Below are 18,263 nucleotides of genomic sequence, written 5' to 3' on the forward strand. Positions count from 1 at the left end.
CGATGATTGATGACAATGAGCAGAGCAGCATGAGGGATGATGGGAAATGTAGTTCAGATTAGGTGACAGAACTGGTGAATTTGACAGTGGTCTTTATTTACGGACGTATACAAAGCTTACTTAAAAGTACGTTTTACCATCTTATTGTACCATCTGTGAATATACCACTCAGTAAAGACAAACATGCTTGATTTGCCAATTCACCTAAAATGTTTATTGAAAAAAAAAGGTTTAATTAGCTACCAGCAAATATTATTTTTATGCTATATATATATATATATATATATATATATATATATATATATAGTATTACTGCTATTAAAATTATAAAAATGAAAACAAAAATATTACTGTTGCAATAAGACAGCTGTACTATAAAATAGAACAAAAAACTAATATATGTTCTTTTTAATTTTCACAATACTGATGAAATTTGTTTTAAATTCTTAATTGTAAAAGTTTCAAACACTATCATTTCAAATCCTCAATTATTTATTTTAACTATTAATTTATAAACACCAGTTTATAAGGACAAACTTCACCCTGAAAAACACAATACATCAGAATATATATGTAAATAGATAATTATACATAAATCAATTAAAATATATTTACTATAATACACATGATGACGCATAGATAAATATAGATTTTTAGATAGATACACATATTTTTAGATATATAATTGTGAATTAATTGTGCAGCTCTGTTTATTTAATAAATTTTTTTTTATTAATTTAAAACTTCTGTTGTGAAAACCCTGGTTGGAAAGGGCCCTAGAGAGGGAGGCAGGATTTGGCACAACACAAACAGTTAGCAACCCAGTGGCAACGGTGGCAAGGAAAAGGTTTGGTAAAAAAAAACCTCAAGAGGAACCAGACTCAGCACAGAGGACCCATCCTCCTCTGGCACAACGCACAACTTAAAATAGCTCATTCATTTGATTTAATATGTGAAATATTTAGATGTTAAACTAATTATGTACCATGGTCAAACAATTTATGAACGTATTAAGAATAATTAGTCATCAAATAATTAGATGAAGGAAGCATCTCCCGCCATCTAGCCACTGGATCTGACTTGTCGTACGGGCTGAATATCCTGTGCTAGAGGAGGTAAAACAGATGTGATACTGTTAGTCAATTTATTTGAACTGTTTTGACTCCACAAGACTTATGGAGAACAAAGTTTGAAAGACAGATCTGATGTCTTTCAAGAGAATAAGAACCATCTTACACTTTAAAATCTAAGCTTTTTACATCAAAACAGTGTATAAAAAAATAGACCTGAAAAGTAAGATCTTACTAGCAGCATTTCTAAACTTAGTACTTCAGCATTGTCCTTGCTTTGGTCTTCAATGCCATACACATTTGGTCCCATCCTGTAAATAATAAATGAATATTGGGGTTACTGCATAGAGAAATATTAATTTTAAACTAATTTAGCAATTTAAAGCAATACTATGTACATTTTGGCATTCTAGCGGTTAATAAACATAACTGCACACATCCCATGGAAGAACTTTATAATTGGAGCTACTTCTCCAAGTTTATGTCTATAGCGATTCGAGAAGAGGCAACAATAGCCCCAAAATAATATCTTATTATAAGAGCAGCGTAGTAATTTGGGATAAGACAAAAAGGGGCAGTTTGGAAGATTCATTTATGATGTACTCGCTCATTATATATATATATATATATATATATATATTTGGTGTACATTTTGATCACAGAAAATGTTACATAGTATTGCTTTAACTTTAAGATTTTAATTTGGTCAAAACAATTATTTTCCAAATTTCCAATTCTAATATCTTGCTTACCACAGAAACTGGTATTCAGATTGTCTTCAACAGTGTTGTAGCACACTTGATCTTCTCAGGCATTTTGTCTTCATCTACACAATTACTGCCTCTCTGTCTCCAAAGTTATGCCATACACGACCCATGACTAACCACGGATGTATTTATATACATATACATTTTTTTAGACATATCCCAAATTCTGAATGGCAACCATTCAGTTTAACAATGATGAAACTATTTAACTTTTAACTGAATTAGAAATGGCTCAGGAGGCAGCTTAAAATGTCAATTTGTTTGCAGATATTTCAAAATTACTTTAAGTTGAGAGCCACAATTATTCAAAAAGCTTGCTTTTGTAAAATTGTGCACAAAACAAACCAGTAACTGTAGGCTAACCGAAAACAAAAGTGTGCAATTATAACAAAATGTTATCTCACTGCCACCTTGGAGTTCAAAAAGAGAATTATTTTATTTAAATTGTTTTATAATCACAAAAACAGCTCTTCAACCTTTCTACTTAAATGGTCAACTACTTAAACGCTGAAACCTAATGTATTCAAAGTACATACAGGTATGCAAGACCTATAGAAATTGCACAGTCATTTACTGTGCAAGTTAATTAAGGCATGTGCCTTTATTCAGTAGATTTTAGCTCCAAATTTTTAAATGTAACTGGTTTTGTCCTTGCCACAAGTGAAATATTTGACAATTTCAGAATCGGGAAACATTGCCTGTAACAACTCTGAAACACTTTCATTGGATGCGTATAAGTGGTGATGGGAAGAAGTGTTCAGACACCAGTGCAGCTCTGCTTGCAAAGTTGCATTTGAGCCGAACAACAATCAAATGTTGCTCTATTTTGCTACGGTAATGTTGGTGACTACAGAATCAGTTTTTGCCGTAACATTACTACTTGTAGATTTATTGGTGATGCCAAAGTAACTAGACATAGTTGTTTGATGTATGACTCTCACCACCGATTTGTGGCCATCACACTGCATATGGGAATTCACGGCGCTGATTCCCGAGTTCCCCAATTTAAACACTTTTTTGCAAACGTATCAGAATCCCCCATCATTTTTACCACTAACAGGCTGCAGCCATGTCTTAAAATGTTTGTTTTCCAGCCTCTTCGGCTGGTACTTAGACTTGCCCATTTTTCCTAGGTTCAGATCGGTCCACCGCTGTACAAAATGCCCTTGTCAAAAAGATTGTTATGTGCAAGGTCCAGATAATCCAGCATACTCTTCAGGTTAGTCACTAATTCTACAGTGGTTGCCTATACTCAGCTGCGATTTCTGCTTTAATTGGGGAATCTATTTTAACGACAACAAACTCCAGTTCAGTCTACAAACCCAATTCCAAAAAAGTTGGGCAATGTACAAATTGTGAGTAAAAAAGTAACGGAGTAATTTAAAATTCTCATAAACTTATATTTTAATCACAATGTTGAATGTTGAAAGTGAGACATTCTGAAATGTCTTGCCAAAGATTGGCTCATTTTGGATTTCATGAGAGCTACACATTCCAAAAAAGTTGGGATAGGTAGCAGAGTAGCTGGAGGTCCAATTTGCAACTTATTTGGTCAATTGTCAACATGATTGGGTATAAAAAGAGCCTCTCAGAGTGGCAGTGTCTCTCAGAAGTCAAGATGGGCAGAGGATCACCAATTTCAGCAATGCTGCAGATAAAAATAGTGAAGCAATATCAGAAAGGAGTTTCTCAGAGAAAAATTGCAAGGAGTTTGAAGTTATCATCATCATCTACAGTGCATAATATCAACCAAAGATGTTCTGTGGTCAGACAAATCAAAATTAGAAGTTCCTTTTGGAAAACTAGGATGCCATGTCATCTGGACTAAAGAGGACAAGGACAACCCAAGTTGTTATCAGCGCTCAGTTCAGAAGTCTGCATCTCTGATGGTATGGGGTTGCATGCGTGCGTGTGGCATGGGCAGCTTACACATCTGGAAAGATGAGCACCGTCAATGCTGAAAGGTATATCCAAGTTATAGAACATCATATGCTCCCATCCAGACGTCGTCTCTTTCAGGGAAGACCTTGCATTTTCCAACATGACAATTCCAGACCACATACTGCATCAATTACAACATCATGGCTGCATTGAAGAAGGGTCTGGGTACTGAAATGGCCAGCCTGCAGTCCAAATCTTTCACCCATAGAAAGAATTTGGTGAATCATAAAGATGAAGATGCGACAAAGAAGACCTAAGACAGTTGAGCAACTAGAAGCCTGTATTAGACAAGAATGGGACAACATTCCTATTCCTAAACTTGAGCAACTTGTTTCCTCTGTCCCCAGACTGTTATAAAAAGAAGAGGGGATGCCACACAGTGGTACCGAATTAGTAAGACTATGATTAGCACATTGATATCATCCTGGACGTGTCATCTGATCTTGGATGCAATGAGTAACAAACCAAGAATGGCAGGGGTCCAGACTACGAAAAAATGGTCGCATTTTGTGACAATTTTCTTCTTCCTGTGTGACAATGTTCTGAATGGTCATACTGGTATTTTTAAACACAGAGGGTAATACGTGTTCAGTATTTCTGTTGATGGTTTCATTTTTTGTTTCAAACTTCAGTATTCATGCAACTGCTTTTGTTACAGAGACATTGTAGCCTAATAGACGACTGGTTTGAATAATTATACTCACCATTAATAAAACACCCGATGCTGTCAGGAGCTGACCAATTTAGCGAAAATCGGCTTGAAAGGATTAATAGCACAATGAAGTTGCAATTTTAAATTGCAGTCTGTAAGACGCCCGACATTGCAGAAAAGGTGCGTTCACAAATGTAGCCTATGCTGATCCAAATTCATATCAATTAGTCTATCAGCACAGATGAACAGTTCTGCATTCAAATTTAGTTCAAAAGATGTCCCAAAGCACTGGAAAAATTACCATGAATGTGACTGAATTATTTACTAATAAACTAGTGTTTTCTGAGTCTATATCCCAAGGATGAAGTTGCCTGACTCGTCATCTCCTCATTAGACGCGCCTCCTAAACGGAATATGATTGTATTGGATTTTTGTTGTTGTTTGTTTTTATTATTTCTTTAAGTAGTAATTTACAGCTTTCTATAGATATTTTTATCATGTCTGTGAGGAATGTATTTGCTGAGTTTCTGTTTATTTTTGTAAGCTCTCCTGTTCAAGATGAGACGGCAGAAAGCATGTTTGTTTTCTTTATTTTATATTTCTTTATTTTATATTATGATCGCGCTGGCACCTATATGTCCCAAAAAAGCGTGCTTTAGCTTGCTCTCCGCACAAAATATTCGATATAGCACACATGTATCTGGGTTTAACGTTAAAACATTGTTAAATGCTTGAACTGTTTTATATCTTTAGATTTTATTTTAGACAATTTGTGATGATTTGAGAAGGCTAAACTGATTAAACATAGGCTATGTAAACTCTCTCTCTCTGTGCTGGCCGCTTTAAAAACAAAACTTATAGGCCTGTTTAATGAATAAAAACTGCTCCAAACATACAAAACAGAACTATTTTAATAGCTGAAACAGTAGTATAAGCTGTTTTGGGAGAATTGGAAAAAAAGACGGGCTGAACATCCTCAAGTGAGTTGCGGGACAAACCGAAAGTTGATGCCGAATGTCCAGCACTCTTCTCTTCTTCACTGCTCCGACTTCTCATTTGTACCCTATGTGTTTTTATCCTATGTAAAAAATAAAATAAGTTAAAAAACTAAGCTATTATTTTTTTTTTATTATTGTGTTCGGCATGGTGGGCCGCGTGCGATTTCATGACGTGCCACGGGTTGAGATCCAATGGTTTAGAGCTACAGAATTTGTGGAGCAGCAGGATCCCCAAATAGATTGACAAAAGTCATAATAGGAAGAAATACTTCCACTACTACTTCGTTTGTGATGGTCGTTTATTTTTTTAGATATTAAGAGGCAAAGTTTTCAGTTTATTGATGACCTGACTTTTTCCTGTGAATGCATTGCTCTCGGAGACAGTTAACAGTTATTTTATCATATGTTACTGCATCACTAACAGTTTCTCTCAGATGACGCCATATTTCTTCATCCGCCCGGCTAAGGAGAAGCGCTTTAATTTCACCGTCGCTTCAGTTGGATGACATTTATTTTATTTTATTAAACAGTGCGTGAATGCGTCACATTGTTATGATTGGCCCGGAGTAGACGTCTTACGTTACCGCGTTTTGAACTCGTACGTGCTCATACTGGTAATTTTCCTTCTGCGTTCACACACAGCAGAATTCCGGCAATTTACTGGTAATGTTACAACTTCTCATACCATTAAATTGCCGGAACGAATTTACCAGTATTTTTTAAAAGATCCTGTTCATACATGATCTCTTTATGGCAATTTACCGGTAATTTTCCGGAAAAGTCTGTATGTGTGAAAGGGCTTAATGATGGCTCGCTTTCATTTTTTTTAAGCTAAATGATTCCTTAGTGTTTGCTAAATGTTCTGTAATTTATTAGTCGGTATATAATGGCGCATTTCCACTGCATGGTACAGTTCGATACGGTACACTTTTTTTTGGGGGGGGGGGGGTCCACTGGGTAAAGTACCTGGTACTTTTTTTTAGTACCACCTTGGTTGAGGTTCGAAGTGAACTATACCGTTACCAAAACTTGACGTGTAAACTCCGCTGATCATGGATTGGCCTGAGAGAATAGTCACTACCTGCGTCACTGAACTTGCGGCACAAATACAACAACAGAACCACTAGATTTAAATCAGCACAGACAAGTGAAGGATCGAACAACTTTTCTGAATGAGCACACTTTTTTTTTTTACAACCAAAAAGTGTCCGTTTCGATTTGTCTGTTTAATTCCTCTTGTCGATGGCAGAGAAGTGTATCCAGCAGGAGCTTGAGGGGGCAGAATGAAAAGGTTTTTCAGGAGTTGCGGCCGTAGAGGTGGCGCTACTAATGACATGCAGTAGAAAAGTGATATAATACAGCATGTGGTGTATGCCATGCCTCATCATTCATTTTAGTTTTTGTGCTTTTAATTAAGAATAACAATGAATCAATATTTTGTTTTAGTCTTACAAAGTGAAAGGTGTGTAGATTAAGCAAAACAGACCATTATCTTTTGTGTGACAACGATTTTTCTTTTAAAATGTGACAACAATATCACAAATTCAAAAGTGAAAGCAAAAGTGCATGAAGTCTGGCTTACAAAATATCAAAAAAAGGAACTACTGTTCACAAAATTAAAAATCACAAATAATACTACTGATGTAAAGGAACAGATTGAATGTTAAACCGTAGTGCAAAAAAATAAATAAATTGGAGACCAAATGATGTGCTCATGCAACCGAGAAAATCACAAAAGAGTGACCATTGGGAAGAATTCGCCCCCTGAACTGGCCCCTGGTCTTCTCTTCTGAGCTTCCTACACATCATAACATTTTTAGATGATTCCGGTCCAAGAAACGCCTTCCACACTGATGACATAAAACAGTTCTCTCAATTTAATCCTCATGTGTTTTATCAAGTTTGTGTTTAACAAATGAAGTGTAATTTTTTCATGTGCCTTTTAAGGTTTCCTTTTTGAGTAAAGCTTTTTCCACACTGTTGGCAGGTGAAGGGACTCTCTCCAGTGTGCACGCTAATGTGGGCTTTAAGGCTTTCGTGTAGCTCAAAACTCTCTCCACACTGACAGCATGTATAAAGTTTGTCTCTAGTGTGAATTGTCATGTGTCTGTTCAGAGTTCCTATTCGATTGAAACTTTTTCCACACTCATGGCACAAGTAATGCTTTTCACCGGTGTGAATTCTCATGTGTTTGTTAAGGCTTCCTTTTCGACTGAAACTTTTTCCACATTGATGACACATTTTATGCTTCTCTCCAGAGTGAATTTTCATGTGTCTATTAAGGAATCCTTCATGAATGAAGCTTGTTCCACATTGCTGACAGATAAAAGGACTCTCTCCAGTGTGAATTTTCATGTGCACTATAAGGTTTCCCTGATTATAGAAACTCTTTCCACACTGAAGACAGGAGTATGGTTTCTCTCCAGTGTGAACTCTCATGTGCACTTTAAGGCTTCCATTATGATCAAAACTCTTGCCACACTCAGGACAGCTGTAAGGCTTGTCTCCAGGGTGAATTTTCATGTGCCTGTAAAGGTTTCCTTCATGAGAGAAACTGACTCCACACTGTTGGCAGGTGAAAGGCTTCCCTCCAGTGTGAACTTTCATGTGGACTTTAAGGTTTCCATGTTCATTGAAACTCTTTTCGCAGTGAAAAGGGTTGAAATAACTTTCAGTTCCTGATTTATGAGCCGTTTTCTGTGAGAAAGTCTCTTTAATCTGTGGCCAACCGAAAGATTCTTCTCCGGTTATAAAATCATGATGAGTCTCATATTTTTCTTTCTTTTCCATTTCATTTGGTATGATGTGCTCCTCTTTCAGCGACATGAGGTCTATGGTGAATAGAGACAACAAGGTTAATCAGTTTCTTTGTGCAGTTAAACTGGGATATCAAAACATTATAAAACGGATAGTTCCAGTCCTTGACTCTGATTGGTTGAGCCAAACATACACCTTTGATGCAACCAAAACCGTTTCAGAGAAACTACATTGTTTGACGGAAGAATAATGTTTTAGTTAAACGGATCATACGATGTTGCTAAAAAGAACATTATTTTGTGTATTGTGTATATTATTTGGTCTCGTACTCGATCGCATACGTTGTCAGTCATGCGCTTGCTAAGACCTTTGTTGTGATAAACAGTAAAGTGTGTTCAACTGAATTCAATTTCCATTTTGTCTGACGGGTATAATAAACGTTAGTATACCAACTTTTTAGATGAATTAGATGTGTTGCTGTCAACCTTTCCTGAGGATGGAACTCCCCTAGTTATTGGAGATTGGAGATTTCAACATCCACCTAGATAAACCTCTGTATGCTGATTTACACACTCTGCTTGCCTCTTTTGATCTCATCCGAGTGTCAACTACTGCTACTCGGAAATCAGGCAACCAACTGGACCTTCTTTATACACGACACTGCTCTACTGATCATGTACTGGTTACTCCACTGCACACCTCGGATCACTTCCTCCTCACTCTTAACCTCAACATGGTCCCTGACACAACACTTATCCCTCCAAATGTCATCTTCCAACATAACCTATGCTCACTCTCATCCTCCTGACTATCTGCAATGGTTTCAACTTTGCATCCTTCCCCTAAACTGTTACCAGACCAGTTACCCTTCTTCCTTTCATTGCAAAAACACTTGAACGAGATGTTTTCAACCAAGTCTCTGCCTTTCTCACACAGAACAACCTCCTTGAAAGCAATCAATCTGGCTTCAGAAGTGGACATTCAGCTGAGACTGCCTTGCTCTCAGTTGTTGAAGCTCTAAGACTGGCAAGAGCGGAATCCAAATCTTCAGTACTTATCCTGCTAGATCTGTCCGCTGCTTTTGACACGGTTAACCACCAGATTCTCCTATCAATGCTACTGGTGAGAGGCATCTCAGGAACAACACTTCAATGGGTTGAGTCTTACCTATCAGATAGGTCCTTCAAAGTATCTTGGAGAGGTGAGGGTGTCCAAGTCACAACATCTAACTACTGGGGTGCCTCAGGGCTCAGTTCTTGGACCACTTCTCCTCTGTCTATAAGGCATCATTAGGTTCTGTCATTCAGAAACATGGCTTTTCATACCACTGCTATGCTGATGACACTCAACTCTACCTCTCATTCCATCCTGATGATCCGACGGTAGCTGCTCGCATTTCAGCTTGTCTAACAGACATTTCTTGCTGGATGATGGACCATCACCTTCAACTCAACCTTGCCAAGACAGAACTGCTTGTGATTCCAGCAAACCCATCGTTCCATCACAATTTCACCATCAAGTTAGGCACATCAACCATAACTCCTTCATAAACAGCTAGAAGCCTTGGAGTAATGATTGATGATCAGCTGACTTTCTCAGAACACATTGCTAAAACTGTCCAATCCTGCAGATTTGCTTTATTCAACATTAAGATGATCAAGCCCTTTCTTTTGGAATATGCTGCACATCTCCTTGTTCAAGCTCTTATTCTGTCCAGGCTGAACTACTGCAATGCTCTCTTGGCAGGTCTTCCAGCCAGTTCTATCAAACTTTACAATTAATCCAGAATGTTGCAGCTAGATTCATTTTTAATAAGCCGAAAAGATTACACAAAGTACCAATAGCTGCTCGCATAAAATTCAAAGCACTGATGTTTGCATACAAAACCACCACTGGTTCTGCACCCATTTACCTAAATTCATTACTTCTGACTTATGTGCACTCAAGAAGCTTGTGTTCTGCAAGTGAACGTCGCTTGATTGTGCCATCCCAAAGAAGCACAAAATCACTTTTACGGACTTTTAAATTAAATGTTGCCTTCTGGTGGAATGACCTCCCCAACTCAATCTGAGCAGCTGAGTCCTTAGCCATCTTCAAGAATCAGCTTAAAACACATCTCTTCCATCTTTATTTGACCCTCTAACTTTAGCATTCACTATTCAAAATTTTTGTATTATATCCACATTCATTTATTTAAAAATTATTAAAAAAAACAGCTCTAACACTAGCTTGCTCTATTCTATTTTCTTATTATTTATTTAATAGTCCTTGCTATGTGTTCTGCATTTAAGCTAACTGAGACTCGTTGTAGCACTTGTACACTTTGGATAAAAATGTCTGCTAAATGACTAAATGTAAATGTGTATTTGGTGTAATGAAATGTGTTTGTGGAAAATATATATATATTTTTAACTTTGAACCACATACTGTACATTATCGTTTCTCCTCTACGCTGTTTTTAAGAAATGTGTATTTTTTATTATTTTTTCAAAGGTCATTATTCTGAAAAGCGAGATGTGCTGTGATTGGTCAGCTATCCAGTATGGTTGGGCAAATGAACACAGAGAAGGGTTTTTTTTTTTAATTATCCATCTTTTTGCATGTAATGCAGGTAAAGGAGACATCAAAAGATGAGGCTTAAAAAAAACTACAAGAAATGAACATTATGGTTACTAATGTATAATTATACACAACTATAGCTCATCTATTTTCCTATCTTATTTTGTAAAATTTTAATATTTTATTTACACTAGACAGTCATGTGACTGGCCCACGTGAGCAGTGCATTCCCAGGTTCGTAGGATCACAGAACTCACTCCTCCCCTGTGTAGGGCTCGACATTAACGCTTGGGGCAAGTGAATGAGAATTTTACTTGCCCAACCAGACAAGCAATCCGATTAAATTTTAATAAGCAATAACTAGAGCAGCTCCCAAAACTTTGGCGAGAATGATTCAGATTTTATTATTTTCAGTGTAAACAGTGACTAATAACAGATTATGTATCAAGGTTGCATCAGTTGAGGCTCGTGCAGTCTGTCAGTCTCAGAGAAATCAAAACTATAAGCGCAACAACACACACAAAAGAAACAAACAAGAACAAACATACTGTGGTAGAAAAAATATATAAATATTCTATACAATATATGCAACACCATATGACCAGGAGTGATGTTTTCCTGACTTTCAGCTCAATTGTAAATGAGAGATTGATTTTAAACAACTTAACCCTCTGGAGTCTAAGGGTATTTTTGGGGCCTTGAGAAGTTTTGTCATGCCCTGACATTTTTGCTTTTTTCAGTTTCTTATAAATATCTAAATGGGTAAAGTCTAATATCACTGTAATCAGCACAAACTGGGCTATAATAATATGTGAAATGCATGCATGTACATGATTGTATTTTTGAGAAAAAAAATGTTATGCATGGTTAGTGAAAAACTAAAAATGTTAAATCACTTGAATAAGGCAATAAAACACATACATAAAATTGGTTGCCAGAAAAGTTGAGAACTGGAGCTTGTAGCCTAGAATTTTTCTTTCTGAATGATGTGAAAATCATCTTGTTTACTCACTCACAGAAAACAATATATTGATTTAAATTTTCTAAGACACTTTTTGTTGGTAAAAGTCATATGCGAGTAGGCGTCAACTATCATGAATATCATTGTGATTTACACCTGAGAAGACAAAGGCCTGCATAATGAGCTGCATAATGAGCCTCCCATTCAACTGTGCCACTGTGAGGGAGGACTTACAAGAAAGAATGTGAGAACAAAATTAAAGTATATAATTTTATGTTTGTAGTTTATTAAGAATATATTTAATTATCCCACAACATAATTTAATATCCACTTGGGGGAGCAGTTAAACAGTTTATTAGGAACAATCAAAGCTGACTTTCAAATTTTTTGGCATCCTTACTCCAGTCACACAATCCTTCAGAAATCCTTTTAACAATCTTATTTTCTACCAAAAAAACCCCATTTATTATTATCATCATTATTATTATTATTAATGTTGAAAAGAGCTGATAATATTTTTCAGGTTTTTTTAGGGGGAATAAATCGAAAGAACTGCATTGTTTTTACATTTGTTAGAGTTATCTCTATTTGTCACATTTATATTATTTACATCAAGCTTTTGAATGGTGTAGTATTGTATATTGTTATTGAAACTTCATAATGTTTCACTTGATTATACATTTAGTCAGGAATTATAGTTTGGAAAAAGTATTTGGAAAAAGTCTAACTAGTAAAATGTTTACACGTTATGTGAAAACTAGTACAAATAAATAAAAAGAGACTTACTCATGTTTATGATCTCTGCTGAATAAAGTGCTTCATTCTTTTTTCTGAGGAAATCCATTTCTCAAATCCTCAACCACATCACATCTTTTTGGGGTGAATTATGTATTAGTCCTCTCATCGCGAAGCAAACAGTAAAATAAAATAAAAACTTGAAGAACAGTCTCAATGCCTTTTCTTCTGTGTGGGCGTATTCAAGCCGCGCGCTTCAGTTTGAATCTGAATAGCGCGTTAAGCGCGGGGGCGTGGTCACATTAGATATAATGAGCGGAGATATGAAAAACAGACATTGCGTTGTTTTCATATGGATTACTTTATCTCAGAATATTTGTTTTTTGCTCCATTTCGGTAATGAGAATAGATCTAAGCAAAGCCACAGCTGATTCAGTGAGCCATTCATAAAGACAGTCACTTGCCTCATTTATTGAATGACTCAGCCATTTGAACGAATATTTTGAATCAATGATTCACTCATTAAGACAGTAGTGATGGGAAGTTCGGATCATTTTACCGACTCGGACTTTTGAGTCTCGTTCAGCAAAATGAACGAATCTTTTTTCGTTCATTTCGATCATTTTAGCAAAATGTTATTAAAATATTAAGTGCTACCTCCCCAACACATCTAGTACTTATGCAAACGTTGATCACACAACAAACAATACAAAAATAAAATGCTATAAGATAGCTCATCTCACCTCTTATCTGACAAGAAGTCTTCGGGTTTAAGTCATTCCTTAATAACATGACAGACCCATACGCAAAACCAACGCGGTCTTGAGCCGGAAAGAGAATTGATTAGTTCATCTCATGAGTCTTTCGGGTCGAGTTTGACTCGTTCCTTAATCACGTGACAGACCCATGCGCTATTTCTGACATTTCTGTCACTGTGTTTTTGTTACTGTTTGTTGAGGATCTATGGTTTGTTATTATTTTATAAATAAATAAACCCGGTTACAAATAACATATTGATTAATTTGTCTTCTTGACTGTCTATCGGTAAATAAACACTAGGCTATATAATAATCCAAGTTTACAATAAAAAGTATTTATAGACTAGTTTGTTCATTTTTACTCCAATTTTGAGTTTGCTGGTATAATAATTGCTTTTCCTAGGCAGACTTGATATATTGGTGTAATATATGTATAAGAAGATTTCTCAAAAAAGGACATAATGACATACATTAAAAGCAAATAACATTTTGAATTTGAATTATTAATGTTAGTTTAAGACATTAAGGTTATGATAACTTCAGCTTTAACAGTTTTAACCCAGCTCAGAGTGAGGAGTTTCAGATCCTGGTGCGACTGCCAGTGCAGGGGCCATGTTTTGGGAAGACTTTGACGAAAGGGTAGCAAGTTTGAGGCCTTCTGCTACCTCTTCTAAGACCTCAGATGTTATGATGGAGATGCGGGCCAACCTTGCAGAGCCACTCTGTCTGGTGGAGGAGATGTTCACCAGTATACAAAAGCCTTTTCAGAAGTCACAAAGACAAGACTTTGCATTGTGGCCACATCCGTGCCATCTGAAATTTTTTTTTCTAAAACTGGGCAGATTATCTCAGATAGAAGAACTCACAGACTCACAGACCCATCCAAGGTCAGGGAGCTTGTTTTTTTATTAAAATGCAAACATGAATAAAAAGCAAGTCCTAAAAATATAACCACAGTGTGTTTTTTATTTTAAAGCTTATTTATTTTTATTTATTTAGAAAAAGACTAGCTTGTTGTGCAATATTTTTGTTGTTGTGATTTTAAAAGGTAATTTGTTATTGTTATAAGGCTCCGTAGCTTTAGTATTTCTTAATTTTCATTTATTTTTTATTCAAATGGTTTAAAATTATTTTGGGAATAGTTATCCTCTTTGATATAAAGTTTTTATTTTGGCACAAAAGTGTTATTTATTTTAAAACGCATTCATTTAAAATTATTATGTAAAAAAAGCAAAGCTTGTGCAATATTTAGTTTTTCTTTTTTTTATATTGTACTTTTAAAGTTCATTTGTTAAGGTTATTAGACCCTGTGCCTTTGTTATCTTTTAATTTTTATTTCATTTTTAATTATTTACATTTTTATTATTTTAATTTATTTTGGAATAGTTGTCCTCTTTGTTACAAAGCTTTTTGACACAAAAATAAACAATTAACAACAATTCAAAAGTATGTACACAGTGTTTTTTAATGTTTATAAAGTGTCATATGTCACAAAAGTATGGTTTACACAGACAATCTGATTTAATAACTGCACAACTAAACAAAAACAAACAAACAAACAGACAGAAAAAGATCAACATTTTAAGCATAACCAACTCTTTATTTCCACATTCAGTGTTATGGAAAAGTACCACCATGACACAAATGAAAAGCCACAATTTGAAACCAGAAATGCATCACGTTACTGTAAGAGTAAATAATACTAATAATAAATAAGTACTACGCACCCATTTTGTAAGGAAAGTTGTAAATTAACTAATTACTCTAGCCAATGTTGTGACATCACAGGACAAAAGAACGAAAAACCCGAAGAACCGAAAGATGAACTATTCAATTATCTGCATTCTTTTACTGTCAGTGTCTATGGTTTAAGCGTATGGGTCTGTCACGTGATTAAGGAACGACTCGACCCGAAGACTCATGAGATGAACTAATCAATTCTCTTTCCGGCTCATTTTGCATTGGGTTTAACGTATTGGGCTGTCACGTGATTGAGGAACGAGTCAAAAACCCGATAGACCCGAACTATGAACTAATCAATTCTCTTTCCGGCTCAAGACTGCATTGACTGACAGGTGAATTACTACGACTAGAACAGAACCCATAGAATAATGCGCATGCGCGACTGAACGAATCACTCCCCGAGACGACTCGTTCTTCCCGAGTCACATTAAAGATTCGTTCAAAATGAACGAATCGTTCAAGAACGACACATCACTATAAGACAGTGACTTGAAACCACCTACTCGTGGTTTATTTTCATATTTAAAAGCATCATTGCATTTTTCCAACATTTAATATTTTTATGTAAAAAAAAAAAAAACATATCTAATAACATTAAATATGCATTTGCAATTTTGAGTAAATGAATTAATGGAACCTATCTTCATTAAACATTCTGAGTAAATACATCTAAATGGCACTTTCAATATAGCTTCTGTGTTTCCTCTGCAGGAATTTAATGTATTGATCAAATGTAAGAATTTGGCGTAAATGGAGACATGTACATTTAATCAGTTTAGGAAATGTTTAGGAAAATATGGTCCTTCATAAAGTTAAAAAGTTTAAGAGCATTTGCGCCAAAAAAAAAAAAAAAAAAGTACCTTTTTACTCTGACAAGTGAATGATTGATTTATTTGTCCTAAGGGCAAGCTCATGTCAAAGCCTAATGTCCTTCCAAATAATTGAGTTTTATCACTGAGGTGATATGTAAATGTATTTTTACAGACATGTATATGAAAAACAATTAACATCTGAATCGGGCTTTTGTCTATATTCTGCACGTATAAAGCTTACCACAAAGCACTGGAAAAAGTATGAATGTTGATTATGAATGTGTCGGGGGAAAGAAAACATTTAAATTATTTTTTAATAAACTAGTGCTTTATCAGTCAACAATGAAGTTGCCAAATGCAGATGCTGACTCGCCTTTACTGGAGAAATGCAACTTTTCATATGGACTTCATAAGACAATTTTTTTATTTGAATTGGTTAATTTAATAGTAATTTCAAGATTTCCATAGATTTCATTCTCATGTCAAGCACAATATTTATTTGTATTTAATGTGCCATTTATACACAGAAAATTACTTTGGCGTACGTGTTTAACATGCATATGATACACAGTGCACAGCAAAAAAAAATATGTATTATATGCACCTACCCCGAAGCCCTAAACCTACCAATTACATATATGCATGCCAAATTCCATTTCTGCGTATAAATAGTATGCAAGTAGCAGTTCACTGCAGTGATGCACTCCATTTCACAAAGACTGCACGAGAAAGCGGAAAGAACACTTCTTGTTTATTTTCTGTATTTTACAAAAGCACAACCTTTTGGTGTTATTGTGAGTGTACATAAATAAAACATATTTCTGCTTTTTCTGCACACACATAGCACATATTCATCTAAATTGATGCCAGAGTGCATTGCAGTATAGCAGTTACTCCTCTCCATATGTGAAAGGTCATGTGAGAGACTTTTTCCTGTCTCCTACATATCTGAGAAGCAGCTGCGGTACATTTGGCATCAATACACAGAGAAGCAAATGCACAAGAAGAATGCTTGTTCAGTGAATTCTAGGCAGACTAAAAAAAATCTTTGACAGCTGACTGATCTAGGCTAATTGATTTATTTCATAAAATGAAAAACTGCAATTAAATTGTGATGAGTTAAACAATCATGTAATAAAATGTCAAAAAAGGGGGTGATTCGCGTGCACTTGAATCAAGTCTTTGTATGTGTTCATCTGAAGAAAGAAAGTCATGTAATCCTGAGACGGTCATGTAATCCAGTGAATAAACGATGAGAAAATTACATTTTGGGGTGGACTATCCTGTTATTGAACCAGATGTGATGCATAAGCCAGAAACATGTAGAAAGAATACAAGAATAAGTTTGGAGAAAAGGACACTTTTAATTAACTTTAAATATTTTAGTTTTTTTTCCTTCACAATTATTTGCATGTAATTATTTGTGATTAACTCATGAGCAAATCATGTAATTATTATTAAAAACATTTTGCTGACAGTCATAATTATTACTCAATATGTCATAATACCACATATTCTCTCCCTGGTAAGAATAACACGAAACATGATTTACAATTAATTTAACCTTGTTCAGTGAAAACAGTTCATTTAAACAATGTTTGAGTTTTAACATTTAATTTAATGCAAAAATAAAATAATAATAATAATAATAATAATAATAATAAATCATTGCAACCAAAATAATAATTGTGTGTAAATTCACTGGGACATATTTCAAGTTTACATTTAAATTGTACTACAGTTAAATACACATTACTCAAAACTAACGAGTACAGTAATTAAGTAAAATTTCCTCAAGTATTTGACAGCTTTGAATATGATAAAATATAAATTAAAATTTAAATATGATGCATTTTTCTGTAAAGCTTGTCATTTTAATAAGCATTGAATGATAATGGAATCAAACCTGTTTGTTCCTCAGTATCTTCTTGTTTAACTCTCAATGTTTCTTCAATCTTCACATCTTCACTCTCCTCTTTAATAAACGCCATCTTTGTAACAGTGAGTCCAAACACACAGACGTCAAAATAACGAGCACATAATCGGTAAATAAAGCGCTAAAATGTTACAATAAATATTAATGAGCCAACTTCACATCGCTTGTAAAAACTATTAAACAGTCCCAACTTTTGCATTCACGTAAAAACTGTAAATGTTTAAATAGGCAAACCTTTATTCAGCCCAGTCACAACAGATGCAGGAGCTCAACGCTGCTTATGACGTCACAACGCTGTACCAAAATAAAAGTCCTGTTCACACGCCAAACATTTCAAAAATACACACACAGATTAAAAAAAACATTCATAGTTGAATTCTTGTTTAAATACATGTTGGCTAATTGTGTGCAATCAGACACAATTAGAACCATTTAATTGTTATATTTTTGTTTGATGCATTAACATGTTGTGATGTTATTAATTGTGCAATGGCATATAAACTATATTTGTTTATAATTGCAGTTGTGTTCTAACAATATTAGTATGATCAATACTTGCAGATTTACCTGGTAG

General features: G+C 35.1%; 1 protein-coding gene across 2 annotated transcripts; it reads right to left on the reverse strand.

Moving 5' to 3' along the window:
- Positions 1 to 6,390: 6,390 nt before the first annotated feature.
- On the reverse strand, positions 6,391 to 18,024 carry LOC113047480 (gastrula zinc finger protein XlCGF8.2DB-like). Of its 2 annotated transcripts, none has more exons than XM_026208867.1 (2): positions 17,924 to 18,024; positions 6,391 to 8,259 (listed from the first exon to the last, which is right to left on the reverse strand). In XM_026208867.1, the coding sequence occupies exon 2, from the start codon at positions 8,252 to 8,254 to the stop codon at positions 7,337 to 7,339; it is 918 nt and encodes a 305-aa protein (XP_026064652.1). In that variant the 5' UTR covers positions 8,255 to 8,259; positions 17,924 to 18,024; the 3' UTR covers positions 6,391 to 7,336. The 2 variants fall into 2 exon arrangements, with proteins under 2 accessions (XP_026064652.1, XP_026064651.1); XM_026208866.1 differs by lacking the exon at positions 17,924 to 18,024 and adding an exon at positions 17,660 to 17,905.
- Between the last annotated feature and the right edge of the window lie 239 nt (positions 18,025 to 18,263).

The sequence above is a fragment of the Carassius auratus genome, chromosome 28 (genome assembly GCF_003368295.1).
Source record: "Carassius auratus strain Wakin chromosome 28, ASM336829v1, whole genome shotgun sequence".
In the NCBI taxonomy this organism is placed as follows: domain Eukaryota; kingdom Metazoa; phylum Chordata; class Actinopteri; order Cypriniformes; family Cyprinidae; genus Carassius; species Carassius auratus.

What these genes read in the sequence shown, in the direction of transcription:
- LOC113047480 (XM_026208866.1), bottom strand. Translation starts at nt 17,744, where the DNA reads ATGGCGTTTATTAAAGAGGAGAGTGAAGATGTGAAGATTGAAGAAACA. An exon ending in AGATACTGAGGAACAAACAG is followed by an intron (nt 8,260 to 17,659) that starts GTTTGATTCCAT and finishes TATTCACCATAG; the next exon opens with ACCTCATGTCGCTGAAAGAG.